The sequence below is a fragment of the Eptesicus fuscus genome, chromosome 16 (genome assembly GCF_027574615.1).
Source record: "Eptesicus fuscus isolate TK198812 chromosome 16, DD_ASM_mEF_20220401, whole genome shotgun sequence".
NCBI classification, from domain to species: domain Eukaryota; kingdom Metazoa; phylum Chordata; class Mammalia; order Chiroptera; family Vespertilionidae; genus Eptesicus; species Eptesicus fuscus.
The window spans coordinates 58,596,720-58,610,553 of NC_072488.1; the positions used below are offsets into that span (position 1 = coordinate 58,596,720).

General features: G+C 43.5%; 1 protein-coding gene across 2 annotated transcripts; it reads right to left on the bottom strand.

Annotated features, from left to right (window-relative positions):
* Nucleotides 1–1,031: 1,031 nt before the first annotated feature.
* On the bottom strand, nt 1,032–12,248 carry ZNF2 (zinc finger protein 2). Of its 2 annotated transcripts, XM_054728183.1 has the most exons (6): nt 12,186–12,248; nt 11,795–11,968; nt 8,023–8,093; nt 6,706–6,832; nt 4,138–4,251; nt 1,032–3,151 (listed from the first exon to the last, which is right to left on the bottom strand). In XM_054728183.1, exons 3-6 carry the CDS (start codon nt 8,074–8,076, stop codon nt 2,052–2,054), a joined length of 1,395 nt encoding a protein of 464 aa, XP_054584158.1. In that variant the 5' UTR covers nt 8,077–8,093; nt 11,795–11,968; nt 12,186–12,248; the 3' UTR covers nt 1,032–2,051. The 2 variants fall into 2 exon arrangements, with proteins under 2 accessions (XP_054584158.1, XP_027993502.2); XM_028137701.2 differs by lacking the exon at nt 11,795–11,968 and having other exon boundaries at nt 12,186–12,232.
* Nucleotides 12,249–13,834: the final 1,586 nt, after the last annotated feature.

The following is a 13,834-nucleotide window of genomic DNA, read 5'->3' on the forward strand; positions in this document are numbered from 1 at the left end:
AATACCAAATTTAAAAAGGAAACAAAGAACTATTATATTGATGCTTCCACTTAGTTTACCTCTGTACTCAAAAATCTTTTAAAATTTTGAATTCTAGTCTCATCTTGCTGACATTGCCAGAATATCTTAGGGAAATATTTGATCCTCAATTTACATTTAACAAAGCAGTAAATGAAAGATTTAGAACTCTCAGAGACAGTCACCAGCCAAAAGATTATCAATAATCCCTTTTATTTTCTATGTAACATTAAATATTATCAGATATTATTTACTTCAATAGATTCTGTAGTGTTTTTCATGTTGCTTCAAAAGTCCACACATGAAAAGTCTTCCCTGCCACTCATCTGCTCGAAGAAAGATGGGCCAAGATCAACAGGGACATTGGTAAGTTGAGGTTCACCTTAAACAAATGCCTAGAGTCAAAGTTATTTTACTTGATAAAATAAAAATATTGGGCTGGACCTAGGGAATAGATTTTGGAGTCAGGACTTAAAAGTTCAGCAATGTGGGATCACATTATTCAGGGACACTTAAATTGAGGAGAAATTTTGCATCCTGCATAAGACAAAGATGGGCAGAAGAGTCACTTGGAAAGAATGGCCTAACAGTAATATTCAAAATATAACCAACAGCTATTGATGTTAACCAAATATTGAGGTGCTTGTTTACTTTTCTAGCCTCTTGGTGGTGGGTTCTGGTTTATGAGATGCGGACAGAAGTGATGGCCATTAAAAATATTCTACAAAATCCTCCAGCTTTCTCTTCCATGATGACTTTGGAGTAGACAGACTGACTCACATCAGGTTTTATGTAAGAAATGAATCTTTGTTTATTGGGGGGTTTACTTGTGATGACATCATAGCATAACTCTCTTCAATGGTGAAGAGGGAAGAACTGGACTCAGAAAGTGACTACTGCAGTAATGGGACCCTTTGATGATAAAGGTGTAGGCTAGATTGAAAGAATTCAAAGAAAGGATGTGAATCTTTTAGGTGTTTTAAATAGAACTGGGTAAGAAGAAAAGTCATTCATTCAGATAAATATTTATTGGGCACCTATTATTTGCAAGGCACTGTGAGAGCTCCAAAGTGCTTACAATTTAGTTAAGTATATAATACATGTACATAAATTATAAAACCAACTTTACAGCATAATGGTGAAAGGGATAGATTTTGAAGATAGACCTGTATTCAAGAACTGGCCTCACTAGCTCTCACCTTGGGCAACTTATTTAACCCCTCTAAACTCCAGTTTGCTCACCTGCAAAATTCAGGTAGTAAGAGTACCTACTTAATAGGGTTTTTTAAAAAAATATGTTTTTATTGATTTCAGAGAGATGGAAACATCAAGGATGAGAATCACTGTTTGGCTGCTTCCTGCACGCCCCCTACTGGGGATTGAGCCCACAACCCAGGCATGTACCCTGACCAGGAATCTAACCAGGACCTCCTGGTTCATAGGTCGAGGCTCACCCACTGAGTCACACCAGATAGGATTATTTGAGAAGACCAAATAATCTCCTTGCAAAACTTGCAGTTGAGTGTTTACCCCATAATAAGTGCTCAATAAGTGCTAGCTATTAGTAGTATCCGTATTAAAGAGATCTAAAAGTTGGGACACCCAAAAAAGATCAGTGTGCAAAAAAGCTCCGAGGGGGACCAACAGTTATAAAAAGAACTATTTGAGTAACAACAGTCCTGCTCTGATATCATTTTGTCTTTCCCTTCCTGTTATAACCTCCAGTTATTTAAAGTGCAGTGATACCAGGAGCCTCAGATAAGAGGTGTGTCTGAGGATCACCTCCTAACATTTATCCTGTTGTCTGAGAAACTTCTGCAAAATGTTGACTCTTTACAATTGCACCCTAATTTCCAGCATCCCACATCTGTTCTATAACATGGTATATAGTTTTTATTCAAACACTGTGGTAGCAGAGGCAGGTAAGGAGAGCAGTAGCCAGAATAGGTAGGATGATTAATTGATCAATTTAAGATGAGGAAGACCTATTTTAAGTTTTCATGGAGGTCTTTTGACTAAAACTTTCACTCAATTCAGTCTATTCCCTGTTTGGCATAGCGCCGTTGATGTTGAATAACTGATGATTTAGAACTAAACACTTTCCCACATACGCTGCATTCAAAGGGTTTCTCTCCTGTATGAACCCTCTGATGTCGTGTAAGCCGGCTTCTTTGGCTAAAGGCTTTCCCACATTCACTGCATTCATAGGGCTTGTCTCCAGTGTGAATCTTCTGATGCTGTGTAAGGGATGAGCGGTCAAAAAACGCTTTTCCACACTCACTGCACTGGTAGTGAGGGTCTCCAGCATGAGCTTTTTGATGTCTGTTCAGTGATGAGATACCATAGAAGGCTTTCCCACACTCAGTACATTCATAAGGCTTCCGGCCAGTATGGATGAGTTGGTGTCTAGTAAGAATGCTTTTCTGGCTGAAGGCTTTCCCACACTGACTACATTCATAAGGAGTTTCTCCAGTATGAATTCTCTGGTGTCGAGTGAGGGATGAACGGTCAAAGAAGGCTTTCCCACACTCGCTGCATTTAAATGGTTTCTCTCCGGTGTGAATTCGCTGATGTACAGTTAGGGATGAACGGTCAAAAAAGGCTTTTCCACATGTGCTGCATTCGTAGGGGCTCTCCCCAGTGTGAGACATCAAATGTCTGCTGAGACTGCACCTACGACTGAAAGCTTTCCCACACTCACGGCATTTAAAGGGCTTCTCTCCAGTGTGAACTCGCTGATGTACAGTTAGAGCTGACCGGTTGTAAAAAGCTTTCCCACACTCATGACAGTCATAGGGCTTCTCTCCCGTGTGAGTCTTCTGATGGCGGATAAGGGATGAGTGGTCAAAAAAGGTCTTCCCACAATCACTGCATTCCTGGTCTCTGTCTTTAGTGAGAATTTTCTTGGGACGGGTTAACCCTTGTTGCAAGCTTTCCTCCTGGGAAAGGGATTTCTTACAAGTCTCCGCTGTAGGACTTTCCTTCTCTGTTTCCAACCCACCTTCTAGTGCATGAACTTCCAATTTAGTACACAGAGGACTTTTTCTTCCAAGCTTTTCCACTGAAATTTCTTCTGACTTTTCTTCTGAATCACTTTGAATCTCATCTTGAATCTCAGGCTTTGTCTCCCAGTCTGTAATGGACAGAAAACAGAGATGTAGTTTCTTTCCTGGGATAGAAACTATTACAGCAGAAAGAAGAGGTACTATCATAAATCTGAAAAGTAATGTGGTCACTACATTGCTTGCTCTGCAAATAGCTACACAGTTTAGGTAAAGACTGAGATTTGGTAATAAAGAAGAAGGCAGGGAATAGAACTGATGTTTGACATCTCAGAAAAGAATTTCCATGGGAGCATGCCCAAGGTAATTATGAGAGTATGCAAAGTGGAAAGGATGGTGAGAAATAGGAATATCAAATTGTGAATAGGCAACATGACAGATCTGAGAGTAGCATTTGGTGAAAAAAGATGAATAATACCAGCCCCAACCAAGTGGCTCAGTTGTTTGGAGTGTTATCCTGTGCACCAAAAAGGTTGCAGGTTCAATTCTGGTCAGGACACATACCTAGGTTGCAGGTTCGATCCCCGGTCAGGGCACATATGGGAGACAACTGATTAATGTCTCTCTCACATCAGTATTTCTTTCTCTCTCTCTCCCTTTCCCTTTCTCTCTCTCTAAAATCAGTAAACATATCCTCAGGTGAGGATTTTTTTAAAAAAAGATGAATAATAGCTTTAGATGTCAAAAAACTGAAACCTGGTAGGCGATAGAGAATAGCACTAGCCTGGCCAGTGTGGCTCAGTAGTTGAGCACCAACCTATGAACCAGGGGTCATAGTTTGATTTCCAGTCAGGGCACATGCCTGGGTTGTGGACTCAATCCTCAGTATGAGAGCGTGCAGGAGGCAGCCCATCAATGATTCTCTCTTATCACTGATGTTTCTATCTCCCTTCCTCTCTGAAAATCAATAAAAAAATTATTTTTAAAAAGAGAGAATAGCACAAAAGCAGAAGATCTAAATTTGAGAAAAAGGTGATAGCCAATTCTCCCTCCCACAAACCTCCAAATAACCACAAAACAAAACAAACTCTGCCCTACCCTGCTCAGATGCAGTTACCTAGAGAAATGTTCTCTGGCCATCTTCCTTCATCAGGTCCATGAAGATCAATTATCCAAGGTTTATCCTCTCTCTTCAACTGGAAAATCGCATCAGGTTGAGGAACTGGAAGTCCTGCTCATGGAGAAAGAAAGAAGCCAGGTATGTGACAAATATACACAACCACTCCAAAACTTTATCCCAGCCTCTAGGACTTTCAGAGAAAACACAGAAGGCAGACTATGTGTAGCAAGAATGCAGAATACAAAGTAATGCAGAGAATGCAGGCACATCTGGATAGAGGTCAACACTACCAGTAAGGTTCTAAAAAGGATCAAGTTGCACTTGGTCAAGAAGTCGATAAAATCCCCTTGAATGAATGTGTTTATTCTTTCTTCAGAAGTAAATGGGCTTTAGCACTTGTAGGATGGGTGGGAACAGTCCTTGGCTCAGGGAAGATAAGAATAAAAAAAGATCATCTTGAGTAAAAATGTGTAATGAAAGTGAATTTTTATTTGTTTATCCTTTAGTGATATGCTTTTATTTAAATCAGTCATGTTCACTGTAGGAAAATTAGAGGTATGTACTTTGTGTTCTTGTTTTAAAATTTCTATTCATTTAAGTACAGATATACTCTGTTAAAAACTGCATAATGAAATAATTGATTTGTAAACTTGGTATTTTCACATAACAATAAATTTAAAAATTATTTTATTTCAATTAAGCACAGATCTACCTCACCATTTTTTTTTTTTTTTACAGAGAGGAATAGATAGTTATAAACATCAATGAGAGAGAAACATCAATCAGCTGCCTCCTGCACACCTCCCACTGGGGATGTGCCCACAACCAAGGCATATGCCCCTGACCGGAATCGAACCTGGGACCCCTCAGTCCGCAGGCCGATGCTCCATCCACTGAGCCAAACCGGCCAGGGCTACCTCACCATTTTAATGGCTACCTGATACTATATTGTATGGAATAATATAATTATTTAATCTCCTGCTGACAGATATTTCAGACTGCTTTTAATGTGTTTTTTTTTTCTATTAAAAAAACACAATATGATGAACATGTATGTACAGCATGGGCTGCTAATCCTATTATTTCCTTGGGACAAATTTCTAGAAGTGAACCTATCCTTTTTTTTGTTTGTTTGTTTAATCCTCATTCACTGATATTTTTCCATTGATTTCTAAAGAGAGTGGAAGGGAGGGAGGAGGGGAAGAGAGAGATGGTCAGGAGGGAGGAGTGGGAGAGAAAAATCACTGTGAGAAAGACACATCAATTGGTTGCCTCCCACACTTGCCCCTACAGGAGCTGGGGAACCTGCAACCTAGGTAACTGCTTTTTTTTTTTTTTTTTCCTGTTCTGAACAAGGCACCTGCCCTTGATGGAGAATCGAACCCATAACAGTTCGGTCTGTGGGCCGATGCTCCAGGCAGGGCTGAACTTATCCATTTTTGGTTATATAGATTCCACTCCTAGAAATAGTCTTGAGGTCTAAACTTCCTTTGCATTGGACCCCCAACTTGGGAAAGAGAAGCACTTTCTTACTTGACCCTAGGATCATGTATCCAGTTGCATGTTGATTCTCTGCTGACAAAGAGGCCACATCCATGACCTCCCTGTGGCTTCTGATCTGATGAATTCTATATTCCTGAGAATTTCATCCCACCAAAGCCTCTGATAAAGGCTTAGCAGTCCCTCTTAATACTCCATGAACACTATTCTGTTTTCCATATTTAGCCTGTTTAAGCTAACCCAGGGGGTGTTACACTTGCTTTTGTGAGCTGCCTTGCATGAAACCTGCAATCTGACTCCTCTTATTAGCACCTGCTGTTGATTGTAAGCCTGGTTCTGAATCTGTGCATCTCTCAGCCTCTTATTCTGGAAGCTCCTGAGATGTTCTCATCACCTGCAAGAGTCCAACTTTACTTCTCAAGAGAATCTGACATCAGCAGTAATTCTTAACTTTCCCTTTGTCATGAAAGTCTCTAATTGCAGAGTCCCATCTATGGGCATCTAAAATGCACTTAAGACAAATATTCAAAATCAAACACATTTCTAGTGACCTACTCTGAGGCACAACCTTGTATTCCCACCCCACCCCACCCCACCCTCTTTTAAAGTGAAACATGTCTCTCCTTTGCTTCTCTAAGGAGAACTTTTCCTTCAACAAGCTGGCTCCTCGCCCCACCCTTACTCTGGATGGAGCTGAGTAAGTTACCTGACTGACGAGCTGGGGGAAGAGCTAGGCATTAATAACTTGGCCTCTTGTTTGCCCTTCTGGAGAGCCAACTCCCTGTAGCAGATACACGTCTGCTCTGCTCCTCGGGGCTCTCTGTGCTGCAGGGCCAGGCTGCTGAGCGAGGGAGCCTGTGGTGGTCCCTGCTTAGGGTTCAAGGAGCTGGGGTTCAGGATTAGGAGGTCCACTGTCACTGTACACCTAAGCCACATCCTTCTACTCTTCTATCTAGTCTCTCAGTGGTTCAGAACTCAGGTGGAAGAAGAGGTATCAATTTATTAGCCTCTCAATCCATTTTAGCACAGTACAGAGACCAGCTACTTGTGGGAAGCTCTCCTTACCCAGTGAGATGATGCTCTGATAGTTCTCCAGCATCACCTCTTTGTAGAGGTCCCTCTGCATGGGGATCAGATGCCTCCACTCTTCATCTGTGAAAATCACGGCCACATCCATGAATGTCACTGACTCCTGGGAACACAATCACATTCTCCCTTACTCATAACCCTTCATTTTACATGGACCAGATAAAAGTGTCATAAAGACAGCCCTGGAGGTTATGAAGGCTGGGGAAGGAAATGGTTCTGACAAAACAGGGCTTTGGCACACTTGGGAAAGTAGCATCATTCCTCTTGGTCATAATCCCACACCACCATAGTCACAGCTGAGCTCTGAGTATCAAGTATCAAGGCTCTTTGTGAGACTTACAGAAAACTTGCAAGAAAGAAACAAAATTCCCACAGGCCCTTCACCCAGCTTACCCAAATGTTAATATCTTCCATATTTGCTTTATCTTCCTGTCTCTCTGGAGAATATATTCCTATATTCTGCCTGAACTTCTTAAGAGTAACTTGCAAACATGATGTCCCTTTACTCATTAATATCTTAGTATATATATTTTGTAAAAGCAAGGGTATTTGCTTTTATAATCACAGTATAATTATAAAAATCAACAAAATAGCATTGACATTTTACTATTATCTAATCTACAACTTTGTTCAAACTTCATCCATGATCTTTTTTTTACACATCCTTAAAACAGTGATGTTGATTAGATCATCTTTAGGATCCCTCTCATTTTACTCTAATGCTCTGTGATTCTGTTAGATTGCATCTTTACCCCACATCCTAAAACCCCAGATGAGTCTTCAGTGTGTCTGCAAAAGTTTTGAGCCAGAGCATGTAATTCAAGACCCTACGCCTTTGCGTGAGACGGGGGCAAGCACATGACTGTGCCCACCACACGCTCCTCAGGACTCATGACCTCACTGAGGTGCTCTCACTCCCCAGCCTACCCCAGCATACCCTGGACTGTTTGGGGCCTGCTTTTAGTCCATACAAAGAGAAGTCAGGACTAAACTGGCCCATTGTTCCCCAAACCTTCCAATCAGACCCGTACATTCATTTTTTAAGCAAAATCACTCGAGCGAAGGCCACGGGGGCTGTGTATCTGATGACAGGCTAATGGGAGCACAGCACGCATTCAAGACAAGAAAAGGTCACTGTAGGACACCACAAGTCAAATGGGAAGGAAGCACTCCTTTCAGAATCCTTCATCCACCTGGTGCGTCTGATAAAGAAAAGCTCCAGGACAGAGAAAGAAAAGGGGTTACATTCTGGAGACAAATAAAGTATTTCACAAACAGAAAAGTCTACATCACCTGGCATCTGGCAGTTGGAGCCACAGCAGCCATTCCCTCCTGGGTGCTCTCCATTAGGAAAGGGCAGAGTCCTAATGAAGTAAAGGTGTGGGGTGAGAAAGAAAGTATGAGAAAGACCATCTTGTTTGTAGTTTTCTGAGCCAGGAAGCAAGAAATCTCCATATACCAGTAAATTATACATTCATCCTCAACTGAATACCCTACACAAAGGGAAGGAAAGTAAAGCAAGGCCCGGGGCAAGCCCACCATGCCCCAGAACCAGAGCAAAAGGCATAGATACAGCTATTTAGAACACAATATGGTTCTTGTTTGACCATAATCCTAGAGGCAGAATTTTGTTTCTCTGTGTCAAAAACAGATTAAGGCTCATACTGTACTTATAAATTCACATTCAATATTGCCTGGAATGGTGCCTGGCTGTGCCTGGTTGCGTGTCCGCCTATGAATCAGGAGGTCATGGTTTGATTCCCGGTGGGGCACATGCCAGGGTTGTAGGTTCGATTCCAAGTAGGGGGCATGCCACGAGGCAGCCGGTCAATGATTCTCTCATCATTGATGTTTCTCTCTCTCTTTGCCCTCTACCTTCCTCTCTGAAATCAATCAATCAATATATGTACCCTGAATGGTTACTGGGTAAAAAGCATATGAAATTTTATAAATGACTACATGGATAACATATGTCAAGTAAATACCCAAAACCTCTTCAAGGGAAAAATACCCTATTTATAACCCTGTGCTCAAGGATGTGGGCAGCCACATTGAGCAGGCCACAGGTGGACTACGCACAGGCTGACTAGCAGACAGAAATGTGATCTGACTTGAAGAGATGACATCCTTCCTCATGAATGTAAACTAAGAACAAGTGGGTGCTGAATTGAAAGGATGTGATGGACAGAAGTAGCTATGAGGATTAGGGGAGCCAAAGTTATCAGGAAGCAGAACCCATGAATATGTGGGAGGTAAGGGGAGACTAAGTTATCAAAAAGCAAAATCCATGAGTGTGCTGGAGGTAGGACTAGACAGTCAGGAGGAAGAGCAGCTCAGTCACATTAGTGATAAAGCACTGAAGCGAAGACCCAAGAATTCCTAGCCCCGAAGTACCACCCCTGGGCTCCAATTTGCATAGAGTCCAGCCTTATTTATTCTTGGATGTCCATAAGACCCCAACCCTCTTAGGCTTTGTGTGAACCCTTACCACTACTCTCTTTAGCTAAGTACGTCTCAATTTCTTACAATCAAAAGTCTAATTACAACAGTGAAATCAAACATTGCTGGGATTTAAGAATGGGATGGGGAGAGAGTGTGTCCTGCAAGGAGGAGGAAGAGGTATGGCTTGCTGACTGCTCTCCTGCAGTCAAGGAAGTATGTTAACTGATCCTTATTTTTCATTCATCCAAACATGTATTCAGCCCTAATTATTGATTACCAAGCCCCAATACCATATGACACCTTCCTTGTGCTCTAAAAGCTTATAGCCTAGCACACAGGACAAACAAGTAACCAAAATAATATTTCACTGCAGAATGGCTAAGTGCTGTAAACAGATACGCACAGCAAACTATGAGAGCACATGAGGTTTGCCTAACCCAGATGGAGGGAGGGAGGAACAGGACAGGTTTCTGGGCAGAAATGGGATCTAAGATAAGCTGTGATTTGTGGGAGAAAATTCTAGGCAGGAAAAACACCTAGTTTTCAAAAACAAGGAGGAAGGTCTTTACATGGAAAGGATTGACAACTGTAACTACTTTAGAATGGCAGATGTCTAGCTGCAAGCAGAGCTGTGGGAAAGGATGAGGATGGAGAAGCAGGCAGCAGCCAGCTGGACCCAGGAGAGCTTTGAATGGTCCCTTTTCTATACATGGCATGGGGATCACTGAAGGATTTAAGCATGGAAGCGTAATCATTAGATTTTAGAAAGATCATTGCAATTTGTATCAAGGGCCTGGAAATACACATATTCTTTGATCCAGCAATTCTTCCCCAGTTTATCCTAAGGAAATAAGTAAGAATATACGCAAAGTTTTGTCTTAACCATTGATTATACTAACCTTTATTGAGTGCTATGTGTGGAAATCTCCTAAGCATTTAATCCTTAAAATAATACAGAAAAATTTTGAAATATCCTAAATTTCTAAATAGGAAATTTGATTAATTTATAATCCAGCTCATCTATACAATTAAACGTCCTATATCCTATATAGTAAAGAGGTAATATGCAAATTAACCCTCATACCCTCACAAGATGGCTGACTATGACCAGGCTGGCAGGGGGGTTAGTGAGGGATGACCAAACGACTGAACAACAGGCTACGTGGGGCAACCAGGCGGGCGTGGGGGTGTGAGGGGCGACTAGGCTGGTGGGGGGGGGGGGGGGGCGGGCAGTTGAGGGTGACCAGGCCGGCAGGGGGGGCAGTTAGGGGCAGTTAGGGGTGATCAGTCTGGCATGCAGAGGCAGTTAGGGGCAACCAGGCAGGTGAGCGATTAGGAGCCAGCCATCCAGGATTGTGAGAGAGATGTCTGACTGCCCTAGGATCAGGCCTAAACCAGCAGTCAGACAATCCACAAGGGGTCCCAGATTGAAGAGGGTGCAGGCTGCGCTGTGGGGACCTCTCCCCCCCCCCCCGTGCACGAATTTCGTGCACCAGGCCTCTAGCCATATTAATAACTAGCATTTTTTTAGCATTTGCATTTGCTACTGACCAGGTACTGTGCTATCTTTTAATGAAAATAAGTCTTTATAAGTCTTTTTCTTTACAGAAAAAACTGCTAGACAGACCTGGGTTCAAATTTTACCTCAGCCTTTTACAAAGCCTAAATTTCCTAAACTGCAACAGAGTACCTACCTTATTGAGTTATGAGGATGGAATTAAACTATCATCATAAAGAGTATTTAGTACAGTGCCATTCCTGGATTTCAGTGTTTCTAGAGAAAACACTTTTCAAATTCTTATTCTGTATCTTCAAATGAGCCCTTGCTTTGCAATGCTATTTGTATTCTTCCTACCACTGACACTGTCATAATTGGAGTCCATTAACAGCTTGCTTCAGGATGACTTCCACTAACCATTCCTAACTGGCTCCCTGCCACTAGTCCCTTCCTCTCTCTAGTTCTGGATGTGACCTCTAGAACAGCTGTCCCAAAACAGCTTATTCCTGTCAGTCCCTGGATCAGACCCATACAATCACCTTGCCTATATGTCTTGTCCTGATCCTCTATGCCACCTCCTCCATGAAGCTACCCCTCATCGTTATCACTCGTGGAGGTCAAGGTAGGGACTAAACGGTCAATCTGAGGTAGTTTCTGGGAAAGAAGGACTGAAACGAGAGGCACCCTACACGTGTGTCAGTTCCGCCTACCTTTAGTAAGCACCCATAATGGGAAGAAGGGGCGAGAGGAGTTGAGTATTTTAATATTATGACTTTATGGTCAAGTATCTATAACTTTTTGCAATTTGGTCTCTGGCTCTGCTTGAGTGACGAAGTAGCTCTGCAGTTTGAACTCTGACTCTGTCTACTTGACAAAGTGCACTCCCTGTATTGTCTGTTTAATCATTACCTGTTTGACAAGTTTGTTTTATGAGCTCCAAGGGAAACTGAGGCAATGTTCATAATCTTGTGATGCCCCTGCTGCCCATGTCTCATGACTACAAGCGTTGGCCATATCTCCTACCTCTACCTGCTGACCATGGATTAACGGAAACTAGAAAGACCGGTTGCTCTATGTATAGTGTATACTTATGGCTTTGCTCCCCGTAGCAACCAATCCCCTTACCGGTCAGCTTCTTGTGGGTTTGTGGGTTTTTTTGCCTTTAAAAACTCTGCCTCCCTGCAGTTCATCCTGGAGGCCGTCTCCCTGGTCTGCAAACCATTGCTGAACAAAACTGTCTTTAGTCTCTCAAAAAGGTTTCCTGAAGTTTTCGTTGACAGAAGACTCCCAACTTCCAACCTGAAAGTTGGCAGGTGACAGACATATAGTGTATAGTGTATCAGGTGTATCTGAAAGAACACGAACACACACACACACACACACACACACACACACACGCAGGCTCCGCCGTGTCACCCAATTCTACTCCCACGCCACCTCCCCCAGGATCTCAGTGTGCCCTTCTCACGGCCGGGGCGCTCCCTTCTCATCAAAGTCACGTCTCTACAGCCCTCACCTCTGGGACTCAGCGCTCAGGACCCAGGAAGACGGCGCTTCTTCAGGTCCGGAAAGCAATGAGTCTGCGCAAAGGGCTCGAACGCCTGCACGCACAAAGCTCGGCCTTCGCACGGACTGCATTCCCCAGAAGTCTCAGCGGCCGGCGCGCTTAAGTATGACGTATGAAAACCTGCGTAGGCCTGCGCCTCTGAAAGGGATTGGCGACCCTGAAGCGTGACTGCTGTAGCCGCAAAGAGAAGCTCCGGGTGTGGATGCCTAGGCTTGTGGTCACCCTGGCAGTGCTGACCACGCGTGGCGTCACATCCCTCCAGTCCTCCGGTGGGAAATGTGTCTTTCCGATCCTTGGTGCTGTCCCTACCTCTGGTTTTCACCGCCCGGGACAGGAGTCTTCTGGCGCTCGGAAGGGGCTTGTTTCTGCTTCAGCTTGTCCACGGACAGGAATTTGGTTCTGAGATGTGAGCCAGAGAGACAGAGAATCTGGTTCCGGGGACGGGGCTGGGTCTGAGGCAGGGTATGTGCACATTCTTGCGCGGAAGAAGAGAAAAGAAAAGCCGAGGACATGAGTGTATTTGACCGGGGAGCTGCCCCACTGGCCAATAGCTTGCGGGCACACCAGCCTGGCTTCCTTGGTGCCGCTGGAAAGGGCCCTGGTGGAGATGTCTCAGGGATTCTCAACCTTTGCTGCACGGGAATTGATGAGGGGGGGAGGGGGGCGTATATTCTGATAGAGCACCTGAATTAATCTGAAAAGTAATATTACTTTAAATCTTAGGACACATATACATATGTGAATAGGGGGTTAGGTTTTTCTTAAGTTTCCTTCTCAAGGTCTGTGCGAAGTCATTGAGGAGGTGACTCAGGTGTGAATCCAGCAGCAGAACCGAAAAGCAGGGTCACACTGACCAACCAGGAGTCAAAACATCATCTCATCGCCTGATGACTAAAGACAACAGCTGAGTCTGCGGACTCCGGGGCTGCCTCACCCTAGCCCCTTCCCCTTTATCACCCTGCACCTGCTGGAAGACAGGATCTGGTGCTTGTAGCACCCTGTCTTCTTGGTTGGCTAGCCTTCTCAATAAACGCATAACATGACTCAGCCCTGCCTTCATATTGGACAGTGACAGGCAGCCAGAGCCCAACCGGGGGTTTCCTGATAACAGAATCACCTGAAGGGCTGTAGAGATATATATGTTGTTTGGGGCCCACTCTGATGAGTGAGAGTTTCAAAAGATTTCCAGGTGATTTAAATGAGCAGCTAAAACTAGGAGCCACTGAGCTAGAGCTTCAGGGAAGACTGATCAAAGAATATGATAAAATCCTATTTCAGGAACAAGTCTCCCCTTTTAAACAAACAAACAACCATAGGCAAGGCATTGTCACCACCCCTTGTGACCACTGTTTTGTTCTGTACCTTTAGTTTTACTTTTTCCAGTGTCATATAAACAGGATTATACATTATGTAATCTTTAGACTCTAAAGGCTGGGAAGTATGGAGACACGTCTGAGGTATGGTAAGCAAGCTCCTTTGTTTGAAGTAGCGGTTCTTGTTAGGGCAGACTGAAGAGGGCATTAAACACCAAACTGAGGGGTGAAATTTTATCCTGTAGGCAGTATGAAGACTTTCAGTGGCACCAGTAGGTGCACAAG

Bases quoted from the DNA above. Each gene is read 5' to 3' on its own strand.
- ZNF2 (XM_054728183.1), bottom strand. From the start codon at position 8,076: ATGGAGAGCACCCAGGAGGGAATGGCTGCTGTGGCTCCAACTGCCAGA. The intron at 4,252-6,705 runs GTAAGGAGAGCT...CTCCATGAGCAG, and splicing joins TCAGAGCATCATCTCACTGG to GACTTCCAGTTCCTCAACCT. The intron at 3,152-4,137 runs GTAACTGCATCT...TGTCCATTACAG, and splicing joins GCCAGAGAACATTTCTCTAG to ACTGGGAGACAAAGCCTGAG.